The 20,476-nt window shown below is 36.4% G+C and overlaps 1 protein-coding gene across 29 annotated transcripts in view; it reads left to right on the top strand.

The window, feature by feature from the left end:
- DGKI (diacylglycerol kinase iota) overlaps positions 1–20,476 on the top strand; it is a 496,276-nt gene that overhangs the window by 265,533 nt on the left and 210,267 nt on the right. For all 29 annotated transcript variants that reach the window (XR_010159013.1, XR_010159015.1, XR_010159014.1 and 26 more), the window contains 5 exons: positions 1,949–2,027; positions 5,547–5,602; positions 6,587–6,649; positions 11,047–11,120; positions 12,599–12,710. Coding sequence is in view for 25 of the 29 variants with exons in the window: in XM_063815623.1 (XP_063671693.1) it covers positions 1,949–2,027; positions 5,547–5,602; positions 6,587–6,649; positions 11,047–11,120; positions 12,599–12,710 (384 nt within the window). In the remaining 4 variants the exon portion in view is untranslated. The remainder of the gene's footprint in view (positions 1–1,948; positions 2,028–5,546; positions 5,603–6,586; positions 6,650–11,046; positions 11,121–12,598; positions 12,711–20,476) is intronic.

The raw sequence follows: 20,476 nt of genomic DNA, 5'->3' as shown, positions 1-20,476 counted from the left end.
CTCAAGTTTATAATGTCACAATGTTGTTTAAACAACAAGTGTCATCTTGAGATACGAAGCTTTTTTTTAATGTGTTTGACTTATAGAAATTGGATAGAAAACAGCTAAAGTATAAAGAAGAGTACCATATGGATATTGTAAGTTTCTTTTCCTACTAAACTTGGAATAGTTAGACGTGCAATAGAAATCCATATTTAATTCTCTTTCCAACAGCTTAAGAAATGGAAAGACTTCTTGGTGTAGCCAGGGAACACCAATCCAGATAATTAAAGGGTTTATTTAAAATGGGTTTTTAAAGAGATGTATGGGAAACTGGGGCAAGTTTTCCTGGAAAATATAAATAACTTAAAAACAGACTAAATTGGGATATGATTTAGGTGATGGTGACCAGATGTTCTCCTTAGCTATCAGTAGATGTTAAGACATGGGTTAGAATTGTGGCCAAAAGAACATAAATGGTAGAGGAGATGAACATGTCTGTGCTTTTGGCAGGATCACCAACCCATGCTGTCATTACTAAGAACTGGTATTTTGTTTAAGTGCAGGAACTGGATATTCTCAAATAAGAAGGCGGAAGAGTAAGACATGATTTTGGCATTGTTCTATGTGTTTAGTTTCTCTCTCGGTCCTTCATTTAGTTGAGACCATTTCTAAGGCTCACTTGGACTCTGAATCATTACATAGGCTTTGAATCAAGAGCTTCCATGTGGGGTCATTCCTTACTTTCATTAGAGACCAAGCCAATCCAATTTTCTTTTTTCTGCATTTATATCTGTCTTGTTCCCTCTCTTATTTCACTTTTTTCTTAATGAAAGAAAGTTCTCCTTCTAGTGAAACAGAAAATCTTGCTAATCAAGGGGCATATGAAGCACTGTAAAAAACATACTTTTGAAATCTTGAGGGTTAAAACACTTACCTCTCAGAGAAGACAGGTACAGTTCAATTTGGGACACAAACCGGATAATTAGCTGGAAACATTTCTCGTCTTTATTTACTTTAATATTTACCTTCCACTTGAGTCGCAGAAGGAAAAGCGGGAGAACCAGCCATTCCCACTCTTGCATTTTCCGCATGCTTTCTTAATTGTTCTAACATTTAACTGAAGCTTAAAATCACATTAGTTTTGCAGTTTTAATGCAGGATTTGAGGCTGCAGAGTTCTCTTCATTCAGCTTGCAGTGGTAACAGCCAGAGACCCAAAGGACTCTAGGAAGGAAAGTTAAAGCTTCCATGTGTATCTGTGTGGCTGTGTTTTCAGATTTCATGGTCATAATAAAGATATAAGGGTTGATAGATTAAATGAGAACTTGAATAATAGTAATAGGTAGTTTTGTTGTTGTTTTTCCTCTCTAGGCCAGCAATAACCAATGGGTCACATTGCCCTATTTTTTATATGACTTTTGTAAAAAAGATTGTGTGTGTGTGTGTATATATATATAGAGAGAGAGAGAGAGAGGGAGAGAAAATGGGTGATGGATAAACAAGTTAAATATTCATTTTACATTACAGTATTGGTTTGCTGAATATAAATTCTTGAAAAACACACATCCACTGATTAAGTTGGTTAGACATTATCTTTACAACTGGATTTACTTTCTAGGTTTGCTTAGTGAATTCTTCTCTGTAACTATTGCAAATATATATCCTTCAGCATAACAAGTTCCTATTATTACAGCATCTATAAAAATGATTCTCATTTAATAATTTGTATTTGTGACACATTTCTTATACTATTTATAATTCTTGAGAAAATTACTTGATTTTAGCTTTCACTCATGAATTAATCCAATAATTTCCTGTTCTTTCTACATAAGCACCCTCCACTTTGAGTTGTGGCTGATCTGTCTCCTAGGGACTTCTTCAGAGATAGGGGTCCAGCTTTAGGTTTTATTCTTCTCTTTCTGCCTGGCCACACAAAATTTTGCCTCTGTCTTTGTTTATCATTGCAGCTCCCTCTGAATGTTTTCAATAACTACTTCAGCCTTGGATTTGATGCCCATGTCACACTGGAGTTCCATGAATCCAGAGGTGAGGACAACGTCCCATTTCCATCTCCCAGGGAGGAAGTTTCTAGCAGGTGTTTTGCATGTTCCCTTTTGTTTGTATATCACTTACGCGTTTACAGTGTGCTTCAGTGTTGTTTCATTTTAACCTTCAGGATGACTCTGGGAGCTAGACAGGACAGGAACTTCTTATAAATGGGACCCTGAGACCTAGTTGTTCAGACAAATGGGACCCTGAGACCTAGTTGTCCAGGGTCTTAAAGATAGTAAAGGGCAGGACTAGATGTGTGTTCCAGGTCTTGGGATTGTTAATCTTTATGTTCTACTGGAAGATTTGAAGTGAGTAAAATACTAAGAAGTGATAGAGACTATTACTGAAGTCACTAGGATATTCTTTAGCTTCACAAAACACTATTAAAGTGCAATACTACACAACCACAGCCATTGAAATATGGTAGCAAAAACAAAAAAGTCCCCTCTGTTTGTATAAAAGAAACAACAGGCATCTTAGAACAATAGAGGAGCTATAGGTAGTTTAGGTTGAAAGCATAGGATGTAATGGTGATGGGATTAATTAGGAAGGTACTAGGGATCCCCACTGGATGATACAGAGGTGTGAATGAGACCATGTAGTGATTTCAGGTACTAAAAGAGATGGAGTCAAGATTAGGGGAACAGAATTTTTGAAAGAGAAGATGAAATAATGATATGCTATTAAATATTTCATCAACATTTTCTCATGCCATTTAGAACTGATAAAGTTTATGGGTTTGACTTATGTTTTGTAGTCCCGATTGATCTCTCTCTCTCTCTCTTTCTGTCTCATTCTGTCTCTTAAACTCTGTTCTTATTAATATAGCTATACTATATATCCATGTCTATGCCTGTATCTATATCTGTACCTAGTGCCTTCTGAATATATATAACCAGAACCATGCTAGGATGTAGATTGTTAAGAGACTTGTGAGATAAAGTCATAAATGAGAAGTACTTTACTTTTTTCCCTCCAGGTTATGTAAGAAAGGAAGTGGTGTTTAGAATTTTTGCATACTTTGGAATTTGAAATAACAGAGCACTAAAAGCTAAATTCAGATTTTCAGATTCTGGTAATAACATGAAAATTCTGATCATGCACTTATGCACTAGAAGTCAAGAGCGATGCTACAGGATTAAAAACCACTAGAGTATAAAATACAAGTAAGGAACCCATCTTTAAAGTCTCTTACTGGATCCAGCAATGTTAGCAGACTTTGACCTTCCTGGTTTCCCAAGGTTTTGAGAGGACAGGCTCTGTAAAGGTCAAATTCTGTGCCAAGCAGGAAGGATGCTGTTTGAAGAGAAAGCCATAGTTTGGTATTCCTCTCTGATTGGCCAGAAAAATCACAGCCAGAAGGCATGATTGATAATAGAACCTCAAATATCCTGAGTCAGAAACACTACCACTTTCCGCCTCCCTGCCTTAGACAGTTCTTGGATATTAGGTATTCAGAGGGACCTACCTTGGGGCCAACATTTATGACCTGTTACCGTTCTTATATTTAAGGAGAATCAATTTGGGAAGTACATGGGGGATTTTATTCTTCATTTCTTACCCCATTTTTTATCTCATATTCTTTAGCAGGATCCAGATCCTGGGCTTCTTAATAAAATACCCCAAACTTCTTAATAATACTTGTAAAGTAACACAATTATCACAAATACATGGATTTCCAAAAATAGGCATGAAAAGAGGTCTAAATGAATAAGTGGCCAACAATGAGCTCATTCAATGAGCTCAGTGAGCTCAAGTGAGTCTCATATTTAGTCTAACTTATCCGGAAGTTTTTCTAATGATTCACTTCCTTGAACTATGATGAAGTTTCTATGCATCAGAGTGAGAAGGGAGCAGGGAGAGACCCTTACATGGAAAGACCAGGCTTAGAAGAAAATTCTTTTGGGGAAAGTGATTTTTCTCTTTTATTTTAAGCTGTAGGACTATTTTAGAGTGGAATATGCAAATTGTTGAGTGTATGAACATGTACATTTATATGTATGTAATTATAAAACAATTAGTTAAAGATGTCAAGCATTAATCTTTGTATAGTTTATTGCTAAGGCTTATTGTGTTTTGATGCAGTATGAAATGGAATTGTAAACATTTCCCCTGCATGTAAATCAGAGCCTTTAAGGAAAATCAGCCACTGAAGGGCTGCTAAGGGAGAATTTATGTTAATTGGAAATAATAGGTACAATATTCATGCAGGTGGGATAGAGGTGGTAAAAAAAATAAATAACTATAAGATATTGGAACCAGATTTTGCTGATACACTTAGACCAGAGGTATGGACTTTTCAGTAGCTGTTATTCTGCTTTTTTTAAATAGTAAATTAAAAAATTATTTGTCTATGAAATATATAATTAAGCAAATAGTCTTTTTTTCTTTTTTCTTTTTTTACTGTTTCTGTTCATTTGTATTTTCCCCCTATTTTTAACTAGTTAGTCAAGAAATCTTAAGCTAAGCTATAGAAGAAAAAACAGGATAAGCAAGACCAGATTTTTAATTGTGGCAAGCTTACTTATTTTGTCAGTAGAGAGTGAGTGGCTGTTCTCAAACCAAGAAAACTCATAGTGAGACTTTAAACTGTTTTCCAACACAGGCACTGTCTGCGGTTTCATGGATCACTTGCCATAAAATACCTAAAGGGTAACACAAAGGCTCATGAAAGCCATTGTGAAAAAAATAAGCTTGGATAGTAGAATCTATGAGGTATTAGTCAAGAAAATGTAATACTTTTAAGTTGAGAATTATGCCAATACATCTACATAAAAATAGACAATTAATATAAATCTCATTAAAGGATAATTTTAAAAAATTTAACTATGGAAAGAATTTTTAGCACAGATGAAAATATAGCCCATCAAATGGACACTTCTCAGCATAACTACATATATTGTATTTCTTTTAGAAGGAATAATTAAACTGGCATTAATTCCCAATTTTATATCTACTTTATTCCAAACACAAGTCAAACTCAAAAACATGTTTAATTACATTTGGAAGCTGCATACATAGCTTACGGAAGTCATGCCCTATGAAAGTCAAAGTAAATAATCGCTTCTCCACCTTCTTCCACCTTTTCCTGTTATCTCCGCCCAATATCCCTGGAAACCCTCCAATTTTTACAAAGCATCTAGAATGCCTCCATCTTTAATGTGCTTGAGAATCACCTGGAGAGCTCCCCTCCACAGATGTATAGACTCCACACTCAAGTCATTCTAATTCAGTAGATCTGGCTAGGGCCTAATCATTTGCAATTCTAACAAGCTCTCAGTTAATGTCAGTGATGCCGGTTTGGAGCTACACATTTATAGTCCTGGATTACTGTCCCTGTAGCACTGGGCTACTGTACTAACTGGCCTGGAACTGGGGGAAAGATGATAACCAAACCATGGGATCTACTGGATCTGTAGGATAGGAGGGAGCTGGGGAGGAAGTAGGAGTGCTAATCTAAGTCGCTACCTTTAATGAGGTCTCCATAACAAAACTACTTTTCCTCTTTCACAGAAGCAAATCCAGAGAAATTCAACAGTCGTTTTCGAAATAAAATGTTCTATGCAGGGGTAGGTATACATTTTATTTCATAATTACTACATATTACTTAGTGCCAATTCACTGTGTATCATAAAGTTGCAAACTACATGAGAAATAATCACATATACATCTCATTTATATATGTCTATCTATGGTTACTGTTTCATGTCTGGGCTTAAGAATGAAAGTGAGGTGTATTTCTTAAGTTAGCTGTCAGAAAGAGAGTTGGTGTTCCTCATCTCTGAGCTTTTAAGCAAGCCCTGAGGCTTCATGTTGAACAAGAGAAGATGCTATTCAAAAAGGGATGTGAGGAACAAACATCAAAGCCAGTGTAAGAAATGGAGGAATTGTGTAGACTGAGGATGTCTGAAGAATTTTAGGTAAGAACGTAGTTTTCACCAGGGTGCGCACATTGACGTTTGGATTAGAAACTGGCAGAATATGGGGTGTTTTTCATGGACGCATACGTGAGATTAAAGGGAGTGCCTTCTTTTTCCTTCTTTTGTTTCTCAGGCACGTTCATAGTAGTAAATAGAGAATGAAAAAAAGGCATCCAAAATATCAGTACAGTTTAAATTTATGCCAGTGGATAGGAGGAATTTAAATAAAAGGCGTTTGGAAGCTGCATATGTAGTTTATGGAAGTCAAACCCTGTGAAACTCAAAGCAAATAAGGAAATCTTAGTGGAAAGACTGTATCAGCACTTAATGGACAAGGAAAGTGTTCAGAAAAGGTTGTCAAAATAAACCTTCCAATGACCCTCAGAATTGTCTATTTTTCACTCTCATTCTGTGTTCTTAAATTTTATAGTGAAACTGTAAATTATAGTTTGGAAACAGAGAAAAATTTCAACTTGACAACTACTGCACTGCTTTACTTTGGATTCTGCAGAAAGAGAACATGTTTAGAATTTTTGCATACTTTGGAATCCTTGGAATCTAGGATATGGAAGCAAGGATTTGGTATCACCATGTAATTACGAATTTCTTCTTCTTTATTTCCCTGTGGTATAGGCAGCTTTTTCTGACTTCCTACAGAGAAGTTCTAGAGATCTATCCAAACATGTTAAAGTTGTTGTAAGTATTGAATATGTTGATTTATTTCATTTGAATATGATATGACTGCCACAAAAAACTCCCAAATACTTAGTTTATATATTGAATCACTGGACTGCATAGAACTTTGGAGATCATTTTGTATAGTTCATTCAACCTACACTTATTATGTGTCAGGCACTGTCTTAGTTGCTGGGGATGAAGATAAATGAAAAGACTAGTTTCACTCCTGAAGAAACTCACAGTTCAGTTTTGAAGAAGGTCACATAAGTCACTTCAGAACAATAAAATTGTTATTCAACCATGTGTATAATATGGTTGTGGCACAAAGGGAGAAGTGATAACTCTGACTATGGTGGGGTCAGGAAGACCTTTATAAAAAAAAATGATGTTAGCTGGGTCTTAAAGCATAAACCGGTACTCTCCAAACAAGTATCTTTATTCCAGGATAATCTGAGGAGGATATTTATTCCAGGATAATCTCCGTTTTAGAACGAAGTGTTGATTTCATTATTTTGTGGTGACTCACTCTCCCACCTGGTCAAGGTTCCTCACCACTAGATGGACTTTTTGTGTATGTGCTGTTTCTTCCTGGGTCTCTATATCAGGTTGCGGAAATATACTGCTTGGGGGCAAGGGAGAGAGAAATTTATCTTTCTCAAGGTGACACATTCAAAAATAGAATAAAATTAGGTATTAAGAAAGACATTAATGTTTCCTTATAGTAAACAAGTTAAAAGAAGGAAGGAACATGACTTCGTAGCACATAGTCGTATAAGTAAATGACAGAATGAGAAAGAGAAAAAAGATATATGGAAAAGAAGTGATGAGAATATAGCAATGTTTGAATTTATCAATGCTTGGATTTATCTTATTCTAAAGAATGAGAATAATTTTGATGGGCCAGGCGCAGTGGCTCATGCCTGTAATCCTAGCTCTTTGGGAGGCCTAGGCAGCTGGATTGCCTGAGCTCAGGAGTTTGAGAGCAGCCTGGGCAAAATGGTCAAACCCCATCTCTATCAAAATACAAAAAATTAGGCAGGCGTGGTGGCATGTGCCTGTAGTCCCAGCTACTCGGGAGGCTGAGGCAGGAGATTGCTTGAACCTGGGAGGCAGAGGTTGCAGTGAGCCGAGACCGCACCACTGCACTCCAGCCTGGGCGACAGAGCAACACTCCGTCTAAAAAAAAAAAAAAAAAAAAAAAAAAGAAAAAAGAAAAAGATTAATTTTGACAAGAGAGAACAGAACAAAATATATACATGAAAATAGAGAAAAATATATGATCTTAAGCTAATGAGATATGAAGAAATATAAGGAGCATGAAAATATAAAAATTAAAATGTGTAATCACCAGTAAAGCATGTATAAGACATGAATCTCCTAAATCAGTTGAAACAAGAGACAAAGGCCTTTACCGCTGCTATTAGCAACACTTGGCATCCCTTTCAGATGTTTCAGTTCTCATACAATAAAAATATAAAGCAAGTATCTTTTAGTGGTGGAGACGCTTGAGACTGAAATATTGCCTTCTTAAAGCTAGATACAAGAACACATGGCCCATTGAACTATGAGGATTATTATTTTAATAAAATTGTGGCTATTAAATTTAAGGAGCAGCAACCTTACATTAAACTTCCCCTGTTTCTTCAGCTGCCTGCAGCCTAGCAAAAATTAAACTTTACTGCCCTTTCCAGTGTGTTTTGCATTTACAGGCGCATCCACAGTACCTGCCAGGAGACGCAATGCATGCTGGGCGGTGGCCGTATGGAATGGCAGTGTACTGTGCAAGTCACCGGATTGATGTGATTGATGTCAAACTCTGTAACTTCCTAACTGCTAGAGAGTTTTCTCTCTCATATCTCAGTCCCCTTGATGATACATGTCTCATGCATGGGTGACTTTATAGTAGAGTCTAAAAGATGCTTGCAGAGAAGCCAAAATGGCAGCAAATAACTAGGAAAGATGTGATATCAGCCTATATATGTAATATTAAAGGTGGAATATTTATATAAATTATATCTTATGAGGAGGAAAAAAATCATTATAACTAGGTGTGAACATTTGGGATTTAGTTAGGTCTACCTTTGCTAGGTATATGACTTTGGGGAAATCATTTAACCTTTCAGAGGAGTTTGCTTTCTTCATCTGTCAAATAGGTGTAACAAGACATGTCTTTGATGCAATGGTTTTTGACCATTGTGCTGTGACATAGAGAGACACAAGGATACTTTTGCAATGACATCATTCTATATTTTCCTGAGTGTGAGATGAAAAGGATGGAGGGTTAGTGAGAGTGATTAGATGTCTCCCCAACAACAGAGCATCTTTTCTTTGTCAGAGGGTGAAGTCAGTGTTTCTAATGCAATAGCTAGTAATGTCTCATAGAGATATAAAATATGTATTTGAATATTAGACTGAGAAAATACAAAATGACAGTAAAAACCTACATATAGCCATTATTTGTTCCACTTTCCATATTTTCTTCTTGTTATTTATCAATATATGAGCTTATACAAAGGAACATATTTTGGATGCAAATATATCCCTTTGTGTGTATTTGAAGTTGGGAAAAAGTTGAAAACTGCTATTCTAAAGGAATTGTACAGTTTATTGCAATAATATATTAAAAAATCTCTGTAAAGCAGTATACAGTGTAAGGCACACATTTTCATATGATTTGATGAGTTCCCAGAATCACTAACATGTTTCCCAGAAGGAAAAAGTAGAAAGTTAAAAAATGAATTCTGTTCTAAATACAATAATATTTATTATAATCTTTCTGCAATGCAACCATAATGCTTTATACACTATTAATATATCACATCCTAGGTTTTAAGTTTTAGTTGCTTATAACATGCAATTTTGAGATTTACAATGTCTACTTTTTTATTCATTGGCATAGTCATTTATAACTCATTTCAAGTTCTTAAGTAAGTTGGAAGATGTTTGCTAAGTAGTTGAGAGTACTAGAAAAACATCTTTAATGTCTAGAATTTTATTACTAAGTTATATTTGAAAATAATTTGTTTATTTAAAATTGTAAGATTTCTTGGAAACAATTCTTTGAGAATACTCATGAAAATTAGGCTGTATGGAGATCGACTGGGGAAAAAAATGCAGGTGCTGGAGACAACCTGACCACTAGCAAAATCATTATACTTAGATTGCAACTGATCCTAAAGAACTCTTTCGGAATTTGTAGGGAGCTTGGGGATGCTTTGCTCCTCTCTCCAAATGAGAAGGTAATGGGGAAATCCTGTGATAAGGGTATAAGGAAAGCAAATACGAGAGCAGGCTTTACGCCTTCGACATCGGAAAGTCTATAGTCATGACTAGAGTTATTCTCTTTTGACTTTTGTCACCAGTGGGAAATGAGAAAGGAACATGAAAGACTTTTCCTTGATTTATCAAAGGATGATACCCTTGCAGAAAGCGCTAGCAGATCAGGGAAGCCATGTTCGAGGGTTGTTGAGGCCAAGCTAGGCTGAGACCCTTGATTCCCAGGTCTAAATTCCAGGAAGACAGTGAATCTTTGAAGTCTAAAGTCTGAATGGCCGGGCGCGGTGGCTCACGCCTGTAATCCCAGCACTTTGTGAGGCCAAGGCGGGTGGATGACCTGAGGTCAGGAGTTCAAGACCAGTCTGGCCAACATGGTGAAACCCCGTCTCTACTAAAAATACAAAAATTAGCTGGGCATGGTGGCGGGCACCTGTAATCCCAGCTACTTGGGAGGCTGAGGCAGGAGAATCACTTGAACCTGGCAGGCTGAGGTTGCAGTGAGCTGAGATCACACCATTGCACTTCGGCTTGGGTGAGTCTGTACAAGATTAAGTTTCTAAGAATAAACCACGAATGAAGATAATACTACTGTATGATAGATATCTTTTCAAAAGTTTGCGGTACATAGACTTTTTAAAAAGTCTTCAAAATATTTGACATTTGCAAAATAAAAATTGTCTCAAAAAACGAAGAAAATAAATCATTATATTTGTGACTTGTTTGAATCAGATAATGATGGTGGTGAATACTACTGCTTTAACTTGAGGCTTTTTTCTTTTCCTTCTTTTAAGTGTTCATAAATCTTTTAATGTTGACACCATCAGTCTAGATAACTAATAATCATCCATTTTTAAGAATGATAATATTTCCTTTGATTGTGAGACCAGAGAAGAAATCATTTTAATCAAATGGAGGTTTTGTTCTTACCTTAAGTGCAAACAAAACCAACCTCTGTACCCTGGGTCCAGTAAAGCTATAACCAGAATATATTTTTAATCACTGTGACCGGCATTCTCTTAAGCAGAGATAGGGCAAGGAGAAAGAGACCATGGTGTGTACTATTGTCAAACTAGTTATCTTTCATAGGTTTTTAGACTTGTGACTACTTCAAAACCCCTTTTCTGTTTTGATTGTTTCAGTGTGATGGAACAGATCTCACCCCAAAGATTCAGGAACTGAAGTTCCAGTGTATAGTATTTTTAAATATACCCAGGTAAGCTCTGTTTATATTGTTTCCTTGGTTTGACGTGAACTCTGACTTGAGGTTATCTGTTTTCATAACAGAAAAGTTTCAGATGTAAACAATGAAGATCAGTTATCTAAATGGGTAATTAAAGATTTCTAGGTCTGATAATTCATTCTCCGATTTGGTTTATTTAGTGTTCTTTGTGGTTGGTGGTTTTGTGCGTCATGTGGCATGCATTGTCTGTACTTACCCATCTTTAAGAAACCCAGGCACCCCTCTTGACTGGAACATCTTAATTTATTTCTAAATTACTGTTCTTCCCCTCTTCCTCCCCCTCTAAGAATGAGAGAATTGAAACACTTTTTTTGTTCTCAGTTTCCTAAAAACTGTTGAAAAACCATCCAGTCTGATTCAAGTGCGGAATTCATTCAAAATTGTTGCCAGATGATTTCTTTGAAAAATAGGATGAGTTAGAGTATTGTTTTCTAGCCAGGATGTCAACTCTCCATGCTGCTATTACGCACTTCAGGAGAAAGGGATATTTAAGATAACTAGACTCAAAATAAACATATTATCTCAGTGGCATAAATTATGTTCTAGGCCCTGAAGCCAAGATTTTGGAAGGGATGGATCTATAACCATTTATTTGCCTGCCAAACAACTCAGACACAAAATCTGCAAATACATTGTATTTAGACTGAATTTAATTGAAATGAGAGTTGTATGTAAATCTGTGGCTAGGAAAACACATCATAGTCTCCTGATTATTCTTGGCAGTGCTCAATATAGTCAGTTACAATTTTATTCCAGAAATATTTACAGCTTAATTGAAGTAGAAGGCCTTGATTCTCAGAAAGCATTGTTTATTACTTTGCTTTATTATTCTTTCTCTTGTCCTTCCTCTCTGGTCCTTCTTCCTCTCTTGTCCTTCTTCTGTCTTTTCTTGCTTCTCCCTCTTTCCATCTGTATTCTTCTTCCTCTATTTCTCCAATTTCTTTTGTTTCCCATTCTCTTTCTAATCTCTTATCTATATTTCATCTCTTCTTCACTCTGTCTTCCATAGTTACCTTTCCCTTCTCCTGTGAGTACCTCTTATTTTGCTTATGTATTAATGGCAAATGCTTCCCACTTCATTTCCCTGTCTCTTTTCTACTGGCATGCATACATCTTCCTTTAAGACCAAATTCTGAAACCACCTATAGATAATTCATGATATATCATAGAAAACAGACATACATGAATCATAGTGAGAAATATAAATAACGAACGAGGAGAAAGTTGGATACCACAGGATACTTTTGTTGCAAAATTATGGCCCGTTTTCACAGGTTGGTATTTTGTAGATGATAAGAAGTGCATTTTCTTTTCTAATGGAAGGTGTGTACCAAGAATGGAAAACTGTTTTTATGTTTGATAAACATTGGGTCTGACTACAAACTAACACCTCATGATAGTCATGAGAAGGATGGGACATATTTACTTCTGTCTTTAATCTTCTCTTGCAGATATTGTGCTGGCACAATGCCCTGGGGAAACCCAGGAGATCACCATGATTTCGAACCTCAGCGTCATGATGATGGTTATATTGAAGTCATTGGATTTACCATGGCCTCTTTGGTGAGCAATATAACTATTTTATTAAAATGAAATGTATTTTAGTCACAGAGTTTATTCAATTCACAGGACTTTAGTTAACTTTTTCTCCTGCTTTATCAAGTTACACATTTTATGAATTATAGAGTTGCTTAGGAAAAACAAGAAAAAAAGTCATCATTTATGTCACTAAGAAAACTGATGCACATTTGTTTGAACCTCAAGAATAAATGAGTATCACTTCTTACTTTTCCTGATTAATTTTCTAACAGAATGAAAAGTTTTTATGCTAATTAAAAACATTACACTGGGCTGGGTGCAGTGGCTCATGCCTGTAATCCCAGCACTTTGGGAGGCCAAGGTGGGTGGATCGACTGAGGTCAGGAGTTCCAGAAGAGCCTGACCAACATGGTGAAACCTGCCTCTACTATAACTACAAAAATTAGCTGGGTATGATGTGCTGCCTGTAATTCCAGCTACTTGGGAGGCTGATGCAGGATAATTGCTTGAACACAGTAGGCAAAGGTTGCAGTGAGCTGAAATTGTGCCATTGCACTCCAGCCTGGGTGACGAGTGAAAGTGCATCTCAAAAAAAAAAAAAAAATTACACCATAGAAACATCCCAGCATTGGCACAGAAGCCATAGCATTTTATACTTTTTTGGTTCACTGAGGACTTTTGTGTTTAGGTAAAAAAGAAACTGTAGCAACTTGTGGATATCCATCTTACTTATGAGTAAAATGATCATCTCCATTATCACAAAATATCTGAATATACAAAGACATCATTATTGTGATATTAGTGCATACTCAGTTGCCACAATATTGAGATCACCTTGTATTTTAATTTTGTTTGCTTGCATTAAGGAAGGAAATTTATAGTGTAAGTATATTTTCAAACAGGTTTTAGCCATGCATTCCTGCTTATTATTAAATGATGTGCGGACCAGTTAAAATTACGCTTATCATTTCTTGTGTAAATCAGGCCACACTGAGTTTGTAATGCAAATAAAAACAAAGCTTCTGCTTGTCACCTTTGGTTGGCACATGATTTGTGCTGTACCTTATGCATAAAAGAAAGAAGGTTGTATTTCTCATTCTAAACAAATCAAAATAGGTCTCTTTTTTACTCATCTTATGAATTCCAAATAACTCTACCTCGAATTAGTGAAGTTTAACAGAAAAATCTGTTGTGCTTATGGCAAGAATCTTCATCACCTGATTTTGTGATGGCCCTTGTTAACTCATCTCTAGAATAAAATAGTTGTCATGGTAGAAAAGATTGGACTGGGGTTGACTTACTTTCCAGCGTTGTAACACAATATAGCTCCTTATCTCCAGAGCTTTTTATGTTTATTGCAAATGAAGATACAAGCCAAGAGCAAATAGGATTAAGTTTAGGAAGGATATATGCAGGGAAGAATTCTTTTTTTTTTTTTTTTTTTTTTTTGAGACAGAGTCTCACTCTGTTGCCCAGGCTGGAGTGCAGTGGAGCAATTTCGGCTCACTGCAAGCTCTACCTCCTGGGTTCACGCCATTCTCCTGCCTCAGCCTCCCAAGTAGCTGGGACTACAGGCACCCACCACCACGCCCGGCTAATTTTTTTGTATTTTTAGTAGAGACGAGATTTCACCATGTTTGCCAGGATGGTCTCGATCTCCTGACCTCGTGGTCCACCCACCTCAGCCTCCCAAAGTGCTGGGATTACAGACGTGAGCCACCGCACCCAGCCAGGGAAGAATTCTTGGAGGTGACAAAATCATGCCCGTATATGATGGAAAAAACTCTCTAAACTGTCCATACGTGGGTTACTTATTCTTTATTCACTGATCGAGTGAACATTTATTGAGTGGTTATCGTGTGCTAGAGCCTCCTAGTTCTGACTGTGTGGTAGAAGGCTCTCAGGGATTGTCTGCAAGATGACGATCCCTTACCTAGGCCTGGAAGGCCAAGGGGAATATTCAATATTTCCCCATTGCTCTTAGGATCAAAATCTCTGTCCTTACTTGGCCTGTAAAGTTGAGGTTCTGTCTGGTTCTCTAGCCTTCCCTGCTCTCATCTTTGCTTTCTAGCTCAAGCAGCTGACAAGTGAAGCACAGCATCGACTCTCCCTTGCTTCTTTTGTACCACCAAGCCATTGCACGTGTGCTCTCTCTCTCTGAAGTGTACTTCAACTGTTTCTTCTATGCCTTCTCAGACTATATCTGTGTCTTGTTCTTGTTCTTTTTGTAGTCTTTTCTGGTATGGGTGTTTTTTTTTTCTAACAATTGTATAATTAGTATAATTTTTATTATACTAATTCGTATATTTAGTATGATAATTAGAATATTACACTAATTATATAGGAGCAATACTGAAACTGGGTAATTAGTGGAGAGTTGAATGGAGGGCTCTTTCACTAATAGTGCACTAGGTTTATGAGAAACCAATTCTTGAGCTGAAGATAAAAAGGAAAAGAAGATAAAAAGGAAAAACAGTACCAGAAAAAGAACTACTTGGAAAGGGTTACCTGATAGGAGTGATATTTGCAAAGAGGAAGCAAGCAACCTGTGCTCACCCGGCAGGGAGCAAACCAGGAACATAAATACAGCGACTGCCAACTTCACCTTGACCTCTAGATCTTCTGCTGGTGGGTCTATCTGGAGAAGTCTAATTGGAAGCCAGAAGACATGGGAGCCACTGATGCAGTCCAAATAGGTCAGCCTCACAGAGCAGAAAAGAGGTCAGGGAAGGCTGGAGAGGCAGCTGGGGCAGCAAATGGTGAATATCCATCACTTCACTGTGGGTGGCCAGTCCACAACAGGGAGCCTGCGGCATGCAGTTGGCAACGCGTGATGTGACTGACTGAATTTTACCGGGAGAAGAAGAATGGAACTTGGCATTCTGGAAAAAGGAAAATTTACAAACATTTGGAAGTAGGAGGAACTGTAGTGCTTTGTGGGAACTATAAGTAGTTTCATGGAGTTTAATTGTAGGTGAAAAGAGAGAGTGATCACAGGTGGTGCTAAAGACGTGGGTAAGGGCCAGATCATAGAGTGCATCACAGCACTGATTTAGGAGCATTTACTTTATTCAGCATTCTTGAGGAGTTAGTAAAATTTTTTTAAAGATAAATATTTATATGGGAAGGTTTCAGTGTAAAAATAGACAAAATAATACAACAAACTCCCAAGTATCATCACTCAGCTTTTATAATTTTCACTTCATGGACAACCTTATATTTGTCCCACCTACAACCTCTTCCGTTATATTATTCTGGAGCAAATCCTAGACATTACGTGTATACAATATATGTCATATATACATCATATGCCTAGCATATATATCATTTTATCCATCAATAATTCGAAATGGACTTTTAAAAGATACTTTCTTTTATAAACATAACCACAATAACATTATATTATTTAAAAAAATGAAAATAATAGTACCTGAATATCACTAAATATTTACTCAGAGTTTGAACTTCCAGTTGTCTCACAAATATCATTTATTTTCTGATGCAGTTTCTTTGAGTCGGAATCCAGGTAAAACTTACACATTGTGGTTGGTTGATATGACTTTAAACTCTCCGTAGTTTCCCCTTCAACTCTTCCTCATTTATTTATTGAAGAAACTGGTCATTTGTCCTGTCCAGTTTCTGAGTCTGAATTTTGCAGATAGGATCCCTGAGGCATTTATTAAAATGTGCTTCTTTCTTTCTTCTGTACTTGATAGCTGGATCTACATACACTACATATATTTTCCCCCAAATCTACTTTGTAAGCAGTGTTTTCTTTTTCTAAAAAAGAATATATAATGTCTGGCTTTCTTTCTCCTTTTTTAATGTTGGCAGATATTGATGGTCAATGTCTGGATGTAGCAAACATTAAGGGTTGCAAAATAGTGATATTCTAATTCTATTTTTTTTTTTTTTTTGAGATGGAGTTTTGCTCTTGTTGCCCAGGCTGGAGTGCAATGGTGCAATCTCGGCTCACTGTAACCTCTGCCTCCCGAGTTCAAGCGATTCTCCTGCCTTAGCCCCCCAAGTAGCTGGGATTACAGGCACCCGCCACCACACCCGGCTAATTTTGTATTTTTAGTAGAGATGGGGTTTCACCATGTTGGTCAGGCTGGTCTTGAACTCCTGACCTCAAGTGATCCACCCGCCTCGGTCTCTCAAAATGCTTGGGTTACAGGCATGAGCCACCATGCCTGGCCTGATATTCTAATTCTATCCTTCTTCATTTACTACTTGAAATATTTCTATGAAGAAAAATTTCACTTCACTTACTATTTGATTACTTAGTCATATAGTTTGTGTAGGAAAGGCTCAATAAGTGATTCTTTTTCTTTCTTTATACATTTTCAAAATACTGAGTTAGTTCTCTAGCATCCTCCAATGGTGACTCTGGTTTTAAATGGCCTTCAGTTTTTGAACAATAATCCCATCAAAGATTGGGATTTAGCTTCCCCTAGTATTTGGTTGGGCCCCTGACTACTTGGATGAGTTGAATACAGTGAAGTAACACTGTGCACCTTCCTAGTCTGGGTCATAAAAAGTCCTTTCAGGATATGGGAAATTTGAGTGCTAGTGATGATGTCTAATTAATAGGATTTTTTAAAAATTCAAGGTAATACTTAGTTCCACTGTCTCTCTGCTTTCATTCCTTTAGTATCAATCATACTCATTTTTTGAATACTCACTGAGTCTACAAATTCTGCATCCCTAAGTGGGATACTGCTAGATAAAACTGTTAAGAAGTGAACCCAAAGAAAAGCCCTGTCCTCAGGGTGTTCATAGCTTGGTGTTATCAGGGGGACAAAGGAGTAAACAAGCAATCATAATCTGAGGCAGCAAATTCTAGGAGAAAGGCTGGGGTGAGAGTGGAAAGAATTGAAATCAGAACAGTGTTTGTAAAATGAGGTTGTCAGCAATAATTTCTTAGAGGAGGAAGGAGTCCGTGGGAGTGGAATTGCCAAGTGAACATGACCATCAGGGAATTAGCCTAAGAGACCACCATATCCTAGGAGAGGGTTCCAGTGGTGGCTCCTAGTAATGACACAGAGTCAATGAAGCCGTGGATGTGGAGAAAGGGCAGAGATAGAGTTCTTTAAACTGTCAATTGGGAGGCTAAAAGAGATGGAGTAAAACAGGGTCAGACTTGTGCTTTAAAAAGATTATGTGGATGACATTGTAGAAGACAACCAGAATTTACAACTGGAGGCAGGTAGACAAGTCAGAATGCTGGCATGTGAGTCCAGGTGCAGAAATGAGAAGGTCTGGCCAGGTGCTGTGGCTCCCGCCTGTAATCCCAGCACTTTGGGAGGCTGAGGTGGGTAGATTACTTGAGGTCAGGAGTTTGAGACCAGCCTGGCCAGCGTGGTAAAACCCCATCTCTACTAAAAATACAAAAAATTAGCCAGGCATGGTGGTGGTCACTTGTAATCCCAGATTGGTGGGAGGCTGAGGCAAGAGAATCACTTGAACCCGGGATGTGGAGGTTGCAGTGAGCCAAGATCATGCCATTGAACTCTAGCCTGGGCAACAAGAGTGAAATTCCATCTCAAAAAAAAAAAAAAAAAAAAAAAAAAAAAAGGAAATGAGAAAACCTTCAAGCCTGAAGAAAGAAAGTGCCAATGAAGACAGAGGGGCTGGTGAGTTCAAGAGAGTTATTTGGACATAGTGACGTATTGTGAAGGGTACAAAGGGAAGAGTATACCCAAATTCCAGGAGGCTAACATAGATAGCTAGGTAAAGGATAAATGCATTAAATGAGATAGAAAACATAAAAGAGAGAATATCTCAAAAGAAATACACTGTGTTTTATCTATTTTAAATTCAAAATCTCTGTAAGACATCTAAGGAAACATAGAAATGGGCAATTTAAAATATATGTTTAGAGTTCAGGAGATCTTTTCAGGTTGGAGAAATTGTTTTGGAGAGGGAGGAGTTCTGCCAGATCCTTTTTATTCTTCTCCTGTCATTTGTAGGAAAAAGAGAAATAATTGCAGATGGCAGTTGGCAAAAAAGGAAATGGAATACTAAAATTAGGTCCGTTATTTTTTTCTCTTTTCATCATGTGAATAAGGTAATCCATATACATCATCAGCTAGCATCAAATGCATGATTGAATCTCAGATTCCAGTGACTCTAATTGCTTCCAAGAAAGAGAGTGCTATCTAAGAAAAGCAAAATTAAATGGAGTTTAAATTGTATGGTTTTGAACATTCTGTGACCTCTAAATGTATACTGGCATATATTTCTCTCTTTTTAGACACATCTTACTACTTGCTACTCATATAGCAGTACAACATTGTATTTTTTTTTCATTCAGGATGAAATAATCTAATTTGCAGTCTTCAATTTCACATTTCTTGAACTACTATATTGCTTATATTTCTAAGAAAGTAAATTATTTGAAAACTCAAACATTTGTTTAAGATGATTATGTAAACAGACAAATATAGTTATTTGGGTATATGTGTATATATTTTTGCATATTTAATATAGCTGCTATATAATTAAAAACATAACCAGTAGGTCAAGCTTTTTAGAAACAAACTATTTTTCTTAGAAATTTATATGTGTGTAGTAATTAAAGGCTATAAACTTTTAAAATCATGGAATACACTAATAAATATATTTGTACATTGCTTATGATTTAAGTGAAATCCAAAAAAAATGATAATTCAGAATGGCACTTTAATAAGAGAGCTTTGAAATAGAATTACTGGAATGAGAAAAAAGACTGTTTCCTTTAGACTCTTTATCTTGTAATTGCAAATTTCAAAGTAGAAGTCTTCAATTCATTTTACTGGTTGAAATGCATTCCTGCTAATTAAGATGATTCTTCATTGGGTGCTGGGTAATCTGATTACCTTTTTGGAGTTTACACAGACCATAATCAGACATTGTAATTTGTATTTATTTCTGCCACAATTTTCTGCCATTATTGTTTCTAAGGTCCTTTCATGTTGAGTTTGTTTCTAAGTAATTTAAACTTCTCAAGACGTTCAAAGCATTATTCAGTCAGAGGAATTGGGAACCTAATTTGCCATTCAGTATGAAATCCAAAGATTTCAGTCTCGTAAACTTTAAAGAAGGCACGTCCAGCTTTCTTTTTGTTAATTGAAATAAAACTGTGTAAGTTTCTTTATAGTTATGAATTAGGAAAGCAAGAGGTTATCCAGTGAGTAAAAAGTACACGGAGAAATTCTCAGGGTTGAAGTTTTACACTTACCATATATCTTTGTTTTAAGAAAAAGGTAATATTAAATGTATGCTTATTTTGATAATATACATAAGAATTAAAGTAAAATATCAGTTACAATTTTATGACTCATAAATAAATAACTATATTTGATGTGTTTCTAATTGCTTTATTTTTACATTTTTAAAAATACATGAAACCATATTATAAGGAAAACCCATACTACAAATGGCTACCTACTTTTTTATTGTATAAATATAGCCTAATTTATGTAATAATTATTTTATGCAAAGTTTCCTTTATGAAGCTTTTAGGTTTTTGATGTTTTATATTGCAGATAATCCTGTAATTAACATAATTGTTTGTAAACCTCTCTTCACATTTCAAATTATTTTCTTATGGCAAATCCTAAGGAAATTACAATGACATAAGCATTTTGAAGCCTCTTACTAAAAATTATAGAATTATTTTTTAGAAATGTCATACTGTTTACTTGCCCAAGAGCGGCATATAGAGTTCCTGGATGAGAAGTGATTTAGTAGACAGAGTTCCTGGGGCCGGCCGCGACTGTGGCGGTGGGGGCGGTGGGAGCCCCGCA

Source organism: Pan troglodytes, chromosome 6, assembly GCF_028858775.2.
Source record: "Pan troglodytes isolate AG18354 chromosome 6, NHGRI_mPanTro3-v2.0_pri, whole genome shotgun sequence".
Classification (NCBI taxonomy): Eukaryota; Metazoa; Chordata; class Mammalia; order Primates; family Hominidae; genus Pan; species Pan troglodytes.
The sequence above is the reverse complement of the archived record's forward strand: the minus strand, read 5'-3'. Positions and strand labels throughout refer to the sequence as shown.